The following is a 16,206-nucleotide window of genomic DNA, read 5'->3' as shown; positions in this document are numbered from 1 at the left end:
TTCTGGAAATGTTTGCTTACACTTTTAAATGACATTGCTTCATTACTGCTTGTTCCTTTTTTCTGTTCACTCCCTACAGATGTTCAGATAAGAGATGTATTTACGCTTGAATGGGACAAAAAGCACCTGAACTTACCTCTGCTTTCTTTTCCTGTATAAATTTGATTAAAATGCATAGATTCCTTGCAGGCATCTAACTCCCAAGGAAAGTGGTGAGCACTATATGCAAAAGTAGGAAGAGTGCGCCAAAGTGCTTTTAAGGGTCTACATCCTAATCTTAGTTTTCTTCTTCTGTAAAGTGAAGACAACTTGAGAGGAGTAACATATTCAAGACAGCAGAGTTTTGTCGCTTCAGTAGCTGGGCTTGTATAGGAACTTGAAGATATACGGATGCACCTCTGCATCCTGAGTTGGGTTTCTCTCAGCTCTAACAGCTAGGTCTCTCTACCAGACTGTGGTGAAAAATCATGCTGAATTCTCATCCTCAGCCAGTTCAGATTCTACAAGGCTGTTTTCTATTATTTGGCTGGCTTGCATTTAAGTCCATCTCACTTAGAGTGAGAGGAGCTCTGGGGCTAGGCTCTACAATTCATTAGCTATTGCTGCTGCTACTGGAGGACGGGTCTTCCTTCTCCCCCCACTACCCTTCCACAGCTAAGAGTCTTTCAGCCCTGGTTCTCAGCAGGGTTTTCTTGGCAGTTTGTTGGGTATATTTTCTTCACAAAGCAGAGCTGTCGTGATAGGTCATGGAAAAGCCCCAATCTCTCATATAGTTAAATTCTGAAATGACATATAATCAAATGCAGATTCAGGATTCCCTGTTAATTCCACAGGGATAGGTTACTCAGTACAACACAATCTCAGACAGAAACACTATGCATATATATAGGACACAAACACAAGGAACTGCACCAATGAATACATAGACTGCTTTCTGTTAATGGCTGGAGAGGACTCAGTCCAAAGGCTCAGGATCGGTCCATTTCTTAGAACTCAGATTCCTAGATTGTACATGAAACTGCACACTGAATTAGACACAGTTGCTCATTACTATTGTTAGAAGTTATATATTTGATGTGAACTCTAAAAATAAGGAAATCCAGAACTCTAACCATTTGCCCAGGTTTTCTGTGATCACTGGCAACATATGATGTTCTAACACAGTGTACTTTAACAGTGCCTTGAAAAGAAAATTCAGTCTTGATGTTCCTATTCATAATGGCAGCTGGTTATACTTTAGCTTGAAACACAGCTTGTTTTTGTTATTCACCACTAACTTTGAGGACGAAGACAGCATCTTTCATACACTTACAATTGGTTGAAAATTAAATTCCTTGTTTTAAGACATCAAAAATATTGAATAACTTATATCAGTGTCTGACAAGGTAAGGCAATGGATGAAGGATACAATTCTACTTTTAAAATTACACATCCCCCAAAAAATAAAAAAATTAAAAAGCAATGACAAACTCATCTCTCAGAGACTGTTAATATTCCACAGCATGAGAGAGAAAATAAAAGAATTTTTAAATAGTGTATAACTATACAGAGAACAATCCATCCAGGGGGAAAAAAAACCCAAGCAACCCCAACAAACCAAAACACACAACAAAAAAAATCCCAACTTTTAACACTGATATTGGCAACCTCTCAGCTGGTCCTTCATAACTTTGGATTCAGGAAATCAGAGGTATTAAGTGAAATGCAGCAATCCAAAAGCAGCATCAAGGTACTAGGAGCATGAGCAGACTTGTCTGAAGATATCAAAAAGATTCAATCCCAGAACTGTATGCAGCCAGTGGCAAGGAAAAGGGAGTTTACAACTTTCAATATAAGTTTCAAGCCCACTCATCTATTTGCTTTCTCCAATTGTTATTCCTCCTATTCTGCAATAAATAGTCCCTCAACCCTGACCTCAAGCATAGGTTTTGAACTTCTGAAAGTGTGTGACAGTCACCCTCACCAAGCCTTGCTGTACATTGGAGTATACCTTGTGAGGTATGGAAGGCACATAGAAAATGTGGTCTAGGCTCAGCCAGCCTAAAACATACCCATGCCCTAAGGGCTGGCTATTGCCTTTCAGAAGTGCCAGTAGAAAGACTAGTAGAAAGACAGAAATTTAGGTATAGCTTTGGCTTGTTATTCCATTAAGAAGAAAAATTAAAGACCATGAAGTAATAAATTCTGCTCTTACTGCAGTAAAACATACACAAAGTAAGCAACCCTCAAAATATGAATCTGACTGGATGACTCAGACATTATTTATACTTTTCTTATGATTAACTTCTTGCTGGCAACATCACCATATAAAATAAGACACCATTCAACACTTTCAAGGCAACACCATTGTAGACCCTAAAATTAAGCATCATAAATTTAGTTATCCTCAAAATAATTACACTGAAGTTTCATTGGCACTTTGGACAAGTCTGTGATGTTATAACTTCAGCTTAAAATAGTGACTGATTTAAACTAAACATTTGTTTAACATTTTGTCATGCAACATGGATTTAATAGTAGTTTAGAACTGTAATCTTGGTGTTTTTCATTAGTCTGTAGCTTTTCATTGTCATTTATCTAAACTATGTAAGTATTAAGTCTGTGGGACTACGACCAGTACACCAAGGTCCAATCCATTAGAAAAAAGGAGTCTCTTTATTAAGAAGTTCTTTGAAACGTGTAGTAATTTCCAAATATTCCTCAGGAATGTAATTTTTTTTCAGTACCATGAATTTCAATAGAACTACTTGTAAATATGGTATGACAGTAGAAGTGCCCAAGAACCTCAAGAGTAATTACAGTAATAAACCTTTGTAACAAGGACAGTTACAAGCAATTTTGTTTTGACAAATTATATTAAACCAGTCTTAATTCTTTTTACAGCAAAGTGGCAGCTCTTGGACGATCACAGAATCACAGAGCAGTTGAGGTTGGAAGGAACCTCCAGAGGTCTTCTGGTCCAACCCCCAAAGATGGGCAAGAGCAGTAGATGCTATGTATCTAGATGCTGGTCAAATTTTTGATTTTTATATCATATGCAAAATTCATTGGAATAGTATAAAATTAACTGGAAAAACACATGAAAATAAATACCAATAGCTTTCTATGAAACTAGATGTGCTTGTTAACTGGGTGTACTTTATACTTACCTGCTATTTTCACTTGTGATTCCAAAAGTGGAATAAAGAGTACATTTATGAAATATGAATCAAGTTGCAAGAACACTGGAACAGGGATTAAAAAAATCAAATTAATCATGACAAATTGAAAAAGTTATCTGAACAAATCAGAACACAATTTGATACCAACAAAGGTGGTCACATACGAAGGAACAGTCAGCTCTGTGAATACAGATAGCCATTTAGTAGGAAAGTCTTTGCAAACTTCGGGGATTACAGGTAGGGTATGAACCCGGAGCACAATGTACATACAAGACATCTGTTCCTTTTAAGCAGTATGGGCAAGCTTAAACCAGAATACCATCCCCATTTTGGGCATCATGCTTGAAGAAATATGTGAACCTAGTGTAGGGAATCCAGAAGCTGGCAAAAGCATGATCAGGGGTCATGAAGACACAAGAAAAGTTGGGAAGAAGTGAGGTTGCTTAGAAGATTTAGGAGAAATACAGCAGTCTTTGCAAAGGAAGGCTGCCTCAGAAAGGGTGGGATTTGTCTGTTTTTGGCAGTGATAGAGGCTTAAAGTGCTGTGACAGAGGTGAAGGTTAGACCTCAGAAAAAGTTTAATTTAAGCCAGTTAACCTGTGGAACAGATTGCCTAGGCAGAGTGGGGAGTATCTACTGCTGGTGGTCTTTAAGAACAGGTAAACCAGGAACCTGAATAGATGCAGGTAGAGCTGATCCTGCCTTAGGACAGGGGTCCCTCTAGGTCTAGTTGTCCCTCTCGGACAACATCCATTGTTGTCCTTCCACAGTCTTTTCACTTAAGTGTCACTGCACTTCCCTGGCCTCATCCCTTACCTCCTTATTTAGCTTTCAGCTCATTCCTAAAGCCTTGGCCACCTTACACTCAAGAAATCATAGGGAATGATATAATGAGCTGGTATCATACTCCTACTCTTCATGTGCATTATTCTCTTCTTTCACTTACATCTTCCTTCTGTATTAGGGAACATGCACCACCCTGTGTGCATGCATGCATGAGCATGTGTACTTTTTAAACACAAGCTCCCATTCCTGGTTAGCCTTAAAAAGGCACCAAAATAAATGTTTGGTAACACATGCTTCTTAATCAAGTTGCATCAGTACATCTCAATGCCATTTCAGAGTTATGATGCAGTTGGTAATAGCTGAGATTGTACAGTATACAGAGGTGACACATTTCTTTCTAAAATAAAAGTACAAGTAAATATCAAATAGCAACACTAACTTACATTATGTCATCAGTTTTGAAGAGGAAATGAGCCACAGATTAATGAGGAATTCTGCCTAGAAGTCAGAGGTATGATACAGTCTTATATTATTAAACAAGAGCTAGATATGATCTAACCTACTTCAAACAGCCCAGTCTTTAATAGAGTGAAGAGAAAAAGACAGAGGACCAAGAATCTATGTTTATCTCTGGTGTAACACCAACGAAGCCAACAGGATTCCTTGAAGTTCAGTGTGCCTCAGAGCACCACATGGCAAGTGCCGCAGGTCATCCTGTAAGCTGCAAGGTATGATCGATGGAAAAAGCAATGCCATTTTCCGTTCCTATTTAGGAAACATTGTACTAAGAAATATGATACCACAGGACTGTATCTCAGATAACGTCTGCTTATTATTATGTAACAATTGATGTATTGATTCACTAAACGATTTTACAAATTCAAATAAGAACATACTCCAGGAAGTCCTCTGGAATGAAGAAATCACAAACTCTCCTAGGAAATTTGATTTTTTTTATACTGTACATACTAAACATAATTATGCTGTAATTAGTATACAAGTAAACACTAAGTTTTATATACAAGTTTCTTGAAAAGCAGGCAGGAATTAAATAGGCTATACTTTATGTTTTCAAAAATCCTAAAACTAGGAAATCATTCATCCATCTGATCAAGTCAGACTTACTATATTAATCCCCCGGCTAGAGATAGTGATTCCCTTATCCTTACTGCTGACACCAAACACGACACTGCTCCCCAATCCCCCGAAGGTATGTTCTAAATAGATAGACATTAATAGATAATGACTGGGAAGAGAGCACATAAATACCTTTTAAAAAATTAACAAATCTGGATTTCCTTGGGCATATAAGCAATAAGAAGAAATCACCTAGCATCTTTTTAGAAAATGCATCTAAAAATTTCTCATTCATAGTCTGCTTCTGGCCTTACACTCCATGACGAGGGCCACTATTTACTTGTGATGACGAGGGCTCTCTACTCTGGCCAAAGCTGTCAGCAACCGACAGCACTTCACATTTAGCAATTTCAGCCACTCTGTTCAGTATCTTTAATCCAAGTTTTGCACTTCCAGAAAAACAAGGCCCTTGCCAACAAATTGAGAACTGAGCAGTCCCAGGGAAGGGGGACTAAAGGAGCTGTTAATTTCCCACTATTTCCAGTGCAGGTCTGTGTCACCCTGCTTACATCATGCATCATTCATCTGCTGTGATGAAAGGCAACCCCATGATTTAAAAAAAGACCTCCGTAGCAGTGAGGATACTATATCTTTGTGAGAAGTGTTTCACATACTTTCCATGGGCACAAACTGCTCCTGCTTCTATTTAAATCTCCGTAGCTCTCTTCGGGGGACATTATTCACTTCAGGAAGTTCATTCAGAAGGTGCTTAGCATAAGAAGAGGAAAAGCCAGCATGGCAGCGGGCAGCAACATGGCTTCTGAAGAAAAGCCGAGCACTACTCCTGCAAAAAGGGCTGTCCACAAGATCCGAATGGCCAGCTTAGTCTTCAGCTTGGCACGAGGTTGGCAGCAGTGGGTATCTGACCACCATGTCAAGCAAGCCCAAGAGCCCCCTGGATGGGTCCCTGCTGCAGAAGACTCATCATCTCAGCCTGTACAAGAAAGATCCTTCAAAAAATGGCCAATTCCATCTGTCAAGAGGGACCAAGAAAAAGATGACGAAAAATCTTCAGCAAAGGAATCAGTGACAATAAGAGACGCTGAAAAAAATTCAAGGGAATCAGATGAAGCCCTCAAAAAGTTCAGCATTAAAAGCAAGGAGGTGACCAAAACAGTTGTAAGCAAAGCCTACGAACGAGGAGGTGATGTTAGCCTCCTCAGTGAAAGATATGAGAACAACAATAGTAGCCCAGAGATGACCAAGCTCAAAGAAGAAACAAGTGCTATTGACAAAATTCTTAGTGGCAAATTGTCTCCGACCATAAGGAGAAAGTGTTCAAACGTGGTATCAGAGCTGACCAAGGGCTGGAAACAGATGGAACAAGAGGATGAAGAGGGGGCTAAGGAAGAACTGCTGCTTAAGTGTCACGATGACAGCCTGGACGCAGAGGACAGTGGCTATGGGGAAGCAGAGGACAAACTGGAGCAAGAAGACAGTGACCGAGAGGTGACGGCTGTGAGGATTAAACGTCCTGTGCCATCTTTGTAAGTAAAACATCTTTATTACATTATCACAAATGGTCAGCAGACCCTGAGAGACATGTTGGTTTCCACAAGGAAAAGGAGAGGGGAAGAATGGTAGGAAGTGGTCAAAAAGAAACTACTACCCTTGATGAAAATAAAAAAAAGAAAAAAAAAAAAACAACTTTCACATATCTCTCTGTGCTTAAGTAGTTAGTCAACAACATCTGACTATAGCTTTGGGTTTTATGTGCTATATACATATTAGACACTGGAAGTTATATTTGGGAAATATTAATTATATTTAATTTTCACACTAGATTTACTGGTTCATCAAAATCACTACTTACTTTTTAGTACTTTAGTCCATATTTCAGAATAACAACTTTTACCTCATCAAAAGCCCATAGCTACTGATCAAAAGCCCATAGTTATTCATTTATTTCAGCAAATGTTAAGTCTAAAGCAATATACTTGAAAAATAATATTTCCAAATACTTATTCATTATTTTGCATTGAATAAATTGTAAATATTCTCAGGAGTAATTTGCAGAGAATGTCCAAAATAGACCTTGCAGGATTACTTTTAAGTACATCTCAACAAAAGCTGTGTTCACTGCTTCTCTTCGGAAGCTTCCCATGGATTTGGAATTCATCAAGTCAAAGAATGGAAACTTTCACAGGAGTTGGGACCCCAAACATACATTAGAAAGCATCCAGCCTGCCTTGACATCTGCAGGACTGATTGAATCATGCTGTATGTTATAAATCATTTGATGAAAAAGAACATTTGAATCACCAAGAGATCCTTCAAATTTAAGGTGTCCCTTTGGGTACACTATCATAAGGGGTGGGGAAGGGGAAGTACGTTCATTGAATATGTTATGGAAGTAGAAGTTCCTGCCATACAGACTTCCTTATGCCTGTAAATTGTGTGAAGAAAAAGGAAGCAGAATCTGTTACTTACCTACGGAGTTATTACAGGTGCTATTTAAAAGTTTGAATTAAGTAACAAATTAATTGCATCAGACAGTTTTGAGTAATACTTCTTTCAGTAAGAGGCTCACGCTTGAAGATTACTACGCAACAGCAGGCACATATTAAATTTGGAGCCCAGGTAGTAAACAAGTAGAGTTCAGCTGTAGCCATGCAGTCCTTGGGAAGTCTCCCAGAAGAGCAGAGGAGAGGTTGGTAGAAATTCTCCAGTTTTCTTTCACAGACATCTCCAGCAGAGCCACCTTTCCAGAAGACAGCTACAAACAGTTGTGCTGTGGCCAGACTTGCCAATGGGCAGATGCCAAACTGATTCATCACACTCTTGTTGGTAGAAGATTAAAAGATCCATATGTCCAATGCTGCAAGATGGGAAACTGTAGGTAGCTGTTACAGACACAACATGCTGTTTCCTCCAGTCCTGTTTTACAAACTTGGTAATTCCCCAGAACAAAGACAGCAGAAAGGAACATGTGCTTGAGCCTGAACCGTTTCGATGTGAAACCTCACATCTAGCTGTAAAATTGTGATGAAGGACAGTGCAGCCTCCGAGGCCAGGGTACCCCAAGCCATGGCCAAGGCGCAGCCCACGTTCCACCTGCTGGCTTTGCTGGGCAGGGAGGGCAGCTGGAGGTGTAACTCGAACCAAGGCAGGGTTCGGCAGAGCGCATCTGCCCGAGCCCACAGGGAGGGAAGAGGCTAGCAGCAGGGCATGGGTTCCTACCAGGAGCCATCCCGTGATGGGGCCCGAGTCTCCACTGCTTCTACTCTGTGTCCATCACCCGCACACACGCTACATGAGCTGAGCACAAGGCAATTTGAGACGAAAAGGCAGGGTTTTCACCCACCCAATTAGCCTGTGTGTACAGGACTAGCAAGGCAGCAGGAACCAGAGGACTGGGGCCAGTATGTTCATACCGTATCCTAATCGTCATTTCAGAAATGAAAAACTGGGACTAGCACTGACGAAATTGCCAAAAGACTTTGTGTCTGCAGACAGGCAGGCTGTACCATTCCTACTGCTCAGGTTTTATACCTCCCTACTAACGAGCATTTACTATGACCAACATTACACTGTGACTAACACACTAATGGATTTCAACCATATGGTACTTTTTAGCATAGCTATCTGAACACACACACGGTTCTTTTAACTATCCAGATTGGGGATTAGAATGCTTTGCTGCACAGCTCACCAGTCATCTACTGCAAGGAGCAAATGGTTAACAGCCAAACTGAAACCAGCTCTCCAGTAACCTAGAGCTGGAAAGTTTGTGGCCCCTGCTTTTGGGAGAGACCGTGTACACTGTCCTTTGACAGAAGTCAGGACCTCGAAACAAAGATTTCGCACATACAGTGGGGAAAGAAGATACATTTGCAGCAGATATTATCTGTAAATAACCCCAATTCAAACAAATTGCTCACTTTATAATGCTATATTAGAAACACAATAGCTATCATTCTGTTAAACTTTACATGCATTTTCTCCACATGTCTAATTTTAGTGCTGCTACCTAGGAAAAAAACGATCAGCCATATCTACTGAGGTGCAAAAGACTGAAACAACACCCTCTATGTTACTTACAGCTATCTCTTCCACTGCAATCTGACACAAAAGCCATTTTCTGCACTTATAATGATGTTACCAGGACTGGATTTTTTAACTACTTATTTTTTAAAGTTTATTTTATAGCCTCAGAACACATTATTTCAGCCTGCTACTTTTATGAACCTGTCAGTGTGGCTCGCTCTTCTTCAAAAAGGCCATAAGTATATGGTTGTTAAAGCAAAACTCCTATTTTCCTCTCTATATTCCAGGAAAAGAGCATCAGCACCTTTGTCACTTCCAGCTGCAATACTTACTGGAATAAAGTTACATCCTTAGCAGGAGGCACGGTAATGCCTACAGGCCTAGAAATACTGTTTCATTCCTGCTTAGGAGCCAAAGGGATGCAACAGTGATATGAAACTCAAAGCATTAAAAAAGGATCCATACTTTTCCCCTACAGAAATGATCATAGGGAGCACGGACATTGTTCTCCTAGAAGTTCAGAACGCATTTAGGGTGATCATTTTGGTTAACAGGTTAACTTATTCGATTGCTACAGGTAAAGCACTTCTTACGGTGGGTTAACGCTCACAACCTTTGTTTGGGATCCACAATCCATTGTGTAGGTGCTGTACAAACATGAAAAAAATGCTTCTGTGTATACAGTTTATTGTGTTAACTTGACATGTTTACTGTGTTAACTTCTCATTAGCTAAACAATGGGGAAAATTGTACTTCAGCCATCAGAAATGGCTAAATTAGAAGATGCATTAAAAAAAAAAAAAAAAAAGATAGTAACAGTAAGGTGTTTCCAAACCCATGTGGGGCATGATAAAAGCAAAAGGATAGATAGGATGGTGTTTTTCTCAGCCACTGACAAGATGATAAGGATAAGAAAGGTGATAACAGTATTCAGCTAGAAAAGAGAATTAAAGGTTTCAGTAGCAGAAGAAGAGAATACTTACTAAACTGTTCAACGAAGAGGTAACAAAGTCTTTACAGAATTACGCTATCTCACTCACTGGCTTCTTTCCCCTCAACCTGGGGAACTGAAGCTCCAGGACTTTCTCAGGGGTCACAGCCCTTGGAGAGAAGGGGGAGCAGCTGGCGGTGGCTGAGGGGTAAGGTCTCCACGATGGGATGCGCTCCTCAGCTCCACTGAGACTGTTGGTATCACTTCTTCTGAGCAATTTTGATTCACTTCGGGTTCGCCTCTCCCCCTTCACTGATACCTTCCCATGTGAAAAGCTGGGGAAGCAATCAGTCTGAGCTTCAGCTGGAGTTAGGACTGTGCTGGCACAGGGTTTTTACAGCTTTTGGGAGATCTGTAGGTTTCAGGAGACAAATTGCTTTGTGTAACCAAACCCTGTGCCTGCAGTTCCTCTGGGCAACGAAGCCACAATTCAGGGCAAGGGGCAAAGGATCACAGCTTTCCCTTTCTCTATAGGATAACAGCTTATGTACAGGAGGATTTGGCTTATCATTGGGAAACAAAATTGTCTAGCTTTACCCCACTGATATATTTTAATCCTTTCCTGCCAACAGCCACCTGTTAATCATTTATGTGCACAAAACCACAGGTACATACACACTGCCTACTCTCAGGATGCCACAGAAGAAAGGTGCGCTTACTTGGCAACGCTACGTGCTCGATTCTTCTGATGCTTTTCACCGTATTGATGGGGAAGGGTATTTTGGAGCTTTTTAAATACAGTTTCTCAATATAGCTAAGCCAAGCTAATGGCAACTCCACAGCTAAAAGAGTGGTCCTGCCCTCCTACTCCTTCCTCTACCCCTGGCACTAAGTGTCTGCACTTCTTGCTCTGGTGCTGTAGTGCTGCCCAGTACTGGCATCCTTCTGGTGCACAGACCTGAACTGGGAACATCTCTATCATTCCTATTCTCTCTTTCAACAAGCTTAGTAGAAAACAACAAAATGCCCAAACAGCAGGGAAACAACATTTTCTGCAGGTTTGCAGTCCTCGGTACTGTTTTGCTAACTGTATTTTGGTTCGCCGGTGTTACTGTTAACATTCAGCTGACATTACTGGTGAGGTTTCAGAGCAGCCTTCTGGGGAGTAAAAATATTAGAAAACAAATTACTTTGGCACAGCCACAGCACAGCATACTCCCTAGCCAAGCTCTGTACAGACACAATGACAAGATGTGGACAGTGCAGAGACTAGCTCAGACAATCTATAGCTCCCCCACAGCATGTGAGATTGGCCACTAAAGGAAAGAATATCAACAATTTGTCTGTCTGGAGTCATCCAGCAATATGATGTTGCTACGTGCACACACACGCACGGCGAGGGGGGAGGGAAGGGGGGGAAAAAAAAAAAAAATCAGTAAGACCTCTGAAGGTCTTTCCTCATCCTTTGACCTTGACACAAATCTCAGTAGCCCCAAGTTTCTTTCAGGATTGTACCCTGCCAGTGGGAACGTGAATTTAGGACTTCGACATTTGTTCAGAACCATACTTCAAACACACAAGCGTAGGCAGAGCTCCTGCACTCTATTAGATTTTTGTTGTTTTTTTTAAACATCGACATCTATTGCAGGGGACAGATTTTTATAGACACTACCCTCTGTTTTTCAGCCAAGAACAGCTGAGGGCCTAGTCCCTGCACTTACAGTTATTGTCATCTATAACATCAGGGCAGGCAGATTTCAGGCTCTGCCAGGCAGAAACGGGGAGCTGCGTGACTGACCAAAGGTATAGAATCATAGAATCATAGAATGCTTTGGGTTGGAAGGGACCTTGAGAGATCATCGAGCCCAACCCCCCTGCAGTGAGCAGGGATTGAACCTGTATAGAAAGCGCAGGTAATCAGCAACACACTGTTTCGCCCCCCCCCCCCCAGCATTAAGTCATTCTGGGCAAAAGTGTGTCAAAATGGGCTCAAATCTAGGCTGGCGGATGGTAACGTAGATGAGATCAAGCTGTGATCAGCAAATTTGCTTTCGAGTGCAATCTGGCCCCAAAGAACTGGTTTAGAAGTAGTGAACTCATGCCACCTGGTGGTTAGCATCTCTGAAAAAACATGGCAACCAAGCGAAGGGGAGAGAGCAGTAGCAGAACTGTGTAATTAAACGATGAAATGCAAAGCTCAGCCCCCCTTTTGGTTTCTTTCAGGGCAAGCAGGTTTAGCGAAGAAGCGAGCACCAAAGCCCGCAGGAAATACAGCCCCGTTAACAGCCTGAAGGACAGATGGCAGGAATGGGCCGACCAGCACATCATAACGCAGAAGCTGAATCCCTTCAGCGAGGAATTTGACCATGAGCTGGCCATGTCCACGCGCCTGCACAAAGGAGATGAAGGCTATGGCCGGCCAAAGGAAGGAACCAAAACTGCTGAAAGGGCCAAGAGGGCCGAGGCCCACATCCACCGGGAGATTAGAGACATGTGCTTCATCATTGAATCAATGGCTAAGCCACGGCGCGACGGCAAGATCCAAGTCACTTTTGGGGAACTCTTCGAGAGATATGTTCGTATTTCAGATAAGGTTGTTGGGATTCTCATGAGAGCCAGGAAACACGGGCTGGTGGACTTTGAGGGAGAAATGTTATGGCAAGGAAGGGATGATAATGTCATAATTACTTTATTAAAATAAGCACGTTACAACAAGAGCAACCTGGTTTGGAAAACCTTTCTCCACTTCTCCCTTGCTATTGGCTTTTGCACATTTTGAATACAAGATTCCCCCCTTTCACAGGCACAGAAAAAAACATTGAGCATTTTTCTGAATATGTATAACTGCTGCATGATAACGCAAGCATCTGAATGGATTCTTCTCTGTACCAGAAGGGCTTGCAGGACACTTCAATTAATTACTACATGAAAAATAAAGAGAAAAATCTATGTGGAATATAAAGCAGCTAAATATAAATATATAGAATATAGCAATATAAAGAGCTACAAATTAATTCCAATTTTTACTTGTTCTTACATTCAAGATCTTCCCAACTACTTAAACTGGGATATCGGTAATATAAACCATACCAGATCAGAAGCTGAATGACAATATAAACTCAGACCAAGTTTTTGATCTGTGAAAGTGATCTTGCACACATATTTCCTAATTAATCTATTTAAATGCATGTAAAAATAATTTTATTTGAACACAGAATCAAGGATACCACATTCATTTCCTTTACAAACTGGATTTGCAAATACTACTGCAGTGTTATCTTGTGACAATTATTGACAGAACTGTATCTTACATATCACAGACAAAGAGAAAATCCTTCTTTTTATAAATGAGGTTTTATATTTAATGTATTTATGTAACTTATTAGTTTCATAGTTATGCATGTTAGAAACAACACAATAGAATGTAATGCACAAAAAAGTTTTGAATAGATAGCCACGTAGAAAATACCTCCTATGCAACATTGTGCAACATATCCTCTGATTATCTATGTAAATACAGTTCTTATAAATATGGGGGAAAATAACATGTAACATAAAAACCAGTCAGGTACTTGTACTGTTGTGTATAGGAAAAAAGTGACTATGATCAGCATCTTCCATTGGCATGTACTTCTGTGAGAAAAGACACAGAAACAGTGTTCATAACTAAAATCAAGTAACTTTAAGGAAAATGGTGTTTCACATTACACAGAAACACTGCCCTATTTTACAGCATTTGCCATTTGAACCATTTTGATGCCACTGAAATAATATATTTCAGTCCAGGTGATGCTGAAGAGGAGCAAAGGCTAGTGAGCTGATACTTCTAGGTCTTAAAACCGTTTGTATTATGCACAAATCTGAGACCTCTGTAAGGTCTATAGTGGTTACTGGATTACATAGATCACCGTTTCTCTAAACTACTACTGTAAAAATAGCTATCCTGGTAGAAGTGTGCTTCATGCGAAAAACATTTGTTTCGGAGCCAGATGCCTGGGCAAGTAATTTCTATAATGAAAAATAAATGTTTTTTTTCCCCATAAGATTCTTTCAAACTGAAAGAGCAAATATCTTCTTACAGAAGAAAAGGTGTATGAACATCTTGTCTCTGTGATAAAACAAGCATTGCTAACATTATGAGAGTACAGGTACTCCACTTCGAAGCCCCAGTGAACACATAAATTAAATATTTTATAAGTTAGTCATACAAGAACTGATTATGTCTATTGTAAGTCTATGTAAATCATTAATATTTTAGGCACAGTTATATGTTGTAAATCTAAGGAAGAAAAAAAATTGTAAGATTGATGCAGTGGAACTTATTTAACATTCTCTTGAGATCTCTCAGACTACTCGAGTTGACCTGCAAAACTGACCTCTAAGTGTAATACTTGTATTTCAGAATATTTACCTGCATATTCTTACCTTAGTCTTTATGTCTTTATATAATGATCTTTACAGCTGTCTAAATTGTCTTGAGGAAATTTGGTTGTCAAAGGAATACACGAACTATAAATAAAACCCTGAATTGATTATTTCTTGGGTAATTCCTCCCACGCACTACAAAAGAAATACGTGCGCATATTCTGTGAAGTAATATATCAGTGAGTTTTTTCAAAATATAAGTACATTCTCTTGTTGACAGGCAGTTAAAGTATTTCCCTGTGACGGTTTCTCTGTCCAAAGCACCAGAACAAGGTTCCAGAGTACATGAAAATGAAACAGTTCTTATACAAAATACCCATACAAAAAATACGTGCTAAAGGCACATGTGTAAGTGCATTACACATTTCAGCTCACGAGAACTCTCACCCTACCACAGGACAACACAGCAGAGACACAGTTCACTACAGATGGTTTTTCCAGTGTTACGTTCATGTGTGACAAAGCCCAAGAGCACCTCACCATTGCATAAGGAATCATATACATCTACTTTCATTCACTGCCCCGAAACAGCAAGAGTGATGTATTTTTGTACTGACTGTGGTGGTGCACACCACCCCAGCCCTTCCTCTTTTTCTTCAACAGCTTTACAATCTCAGGAATTCCAGACCACCGCTTTTGTGTAGAGAGTTGGTCAGTTAAGCGCCCCTTAATTGTACCAGAAACTCCTACATGGCTGGAGCAGAGAGCAGCCCTGTCCTTACCAAAATCTTCATATTATGGCTAACGAGGGGAGCAAGAACAAAGAGCTACCCCTGACAGCCTTGAAACAGAGCGGTATCATCGTTACTGGAATTCCAGCAACTACCAATCCGAACTGTGGCTCGGGTGGAAATTTACTGGTGATTAAAGCCAATCATCTCACAATTCCATAAACAGCAGTCCTAAGCGAGGCCCTTTGAGCTCTCCTGGACTGCTGCGGGCTGCACCAGCATCTCCCTCTGATCGAAATGTCTCTCAGAGTCAGCGAACTCTGAAAGTTTGCTACAACCAGAAATCCATTCACTCCTCGAGGCTCAACCCTCGCCCATTGAGAAATGCCAAGACATTAGATGCGAGTATTTCATTGAACTCAAGGGGAATTTTTAACAGGTATACCATTTTTATGTATGTATTCATGTTTGTGTGTATGCATGTGTGAATCGGTTTAAGCAGTCTGTAGATGTACGATTTAATTTCAAAGTGAGTCTTATGCTACTGCATTATCCTTATTCCTATAAACTGTTCACCAAGTCTGAGACTAAGATTGGACCTAGCCACACCTGGACTCCTCTCTGAAAAGGAGTTTAGAAAGCAAGGGGGTCTGTTCTGAACATCATGAACATCATGGGAGGGTCCTCCTTATCCCCGGCATCTGCAATCTCTCTCACCCAAGTGTAACCTAATTTTCTTTTATGGACCACTTCTATGTACTAGATATACATATATATATATTATCCTTATTCACATAAACCATTGAGCAAGTCTGAGACTAAGAGTGGGCCCAGCCGCACCTAGACTCCTCTCTGAGAAGTTTAGAAAGCAAGGGGGTCTATTCTGAACCTCGTGACTCAACAGGAGGATCCTCCTTATCCCCTATATACGCAATCCCGTTGTGAATCATTCCAACTCAGTGTAATTTAATTTTCCTTTATGCACTTCCATGTAGTAATAGAGTGAACCTTACCATCTTCGAATCTGTACCTAAGTCACTGTTTTGATCAATTTTGTCTAATCACTTTATTAATCATTGATGTTTGAGTGCTATTAAAATATTACAAT

At 40.4% G+C, this 16,206-nt stretch overlaps 1 protein-coding gene across 1 annotated transcript; it reads left to right on the top strand.

Moving 5' to 3' along the window:
• The first annotated feature begins 4,639 nt into the window (after positions 1-4,639).
• On the top strand, positions 4,640-12,703 carry ABRA (actin binding Rho activating protein). The gene is made up of 3 exons (XM_009484964.2): positions 4,640-4,675; positions 5,745-6,571; positions 12,226-12,703. The coding sequence occupies exons 1-3, from the start codon at positions 4,640-4,642 to the stop codon at positions 12,701-12,703; spliced, it is 1,341 nt and encodes a 446-aa protein (XP_009483239.2).
• Positions 12,704-16,206: the final 3,503 nt, after the last annotated feature.

This window comes from Pelecanus crispus, chromosome 2 (assembly GCF_030463565.1).
Source record: "Pelecanus crispus isolate bPelCri1 chromosome 2, bPelCri1.pri, whole genome shotgun sequence".
NCBI classification, from domain to species: Eukaryota; Metazoa; Chordata; class Aves; order Pelecaniformes; family Pelecanidae; genus Pelecanus; species Pelecanus crispus.
The sequence above is the reverse complement of the archived record's forward strand: the minus strand, read 5'-3'. Positions and strand labels throughout refer to the sequence as shown.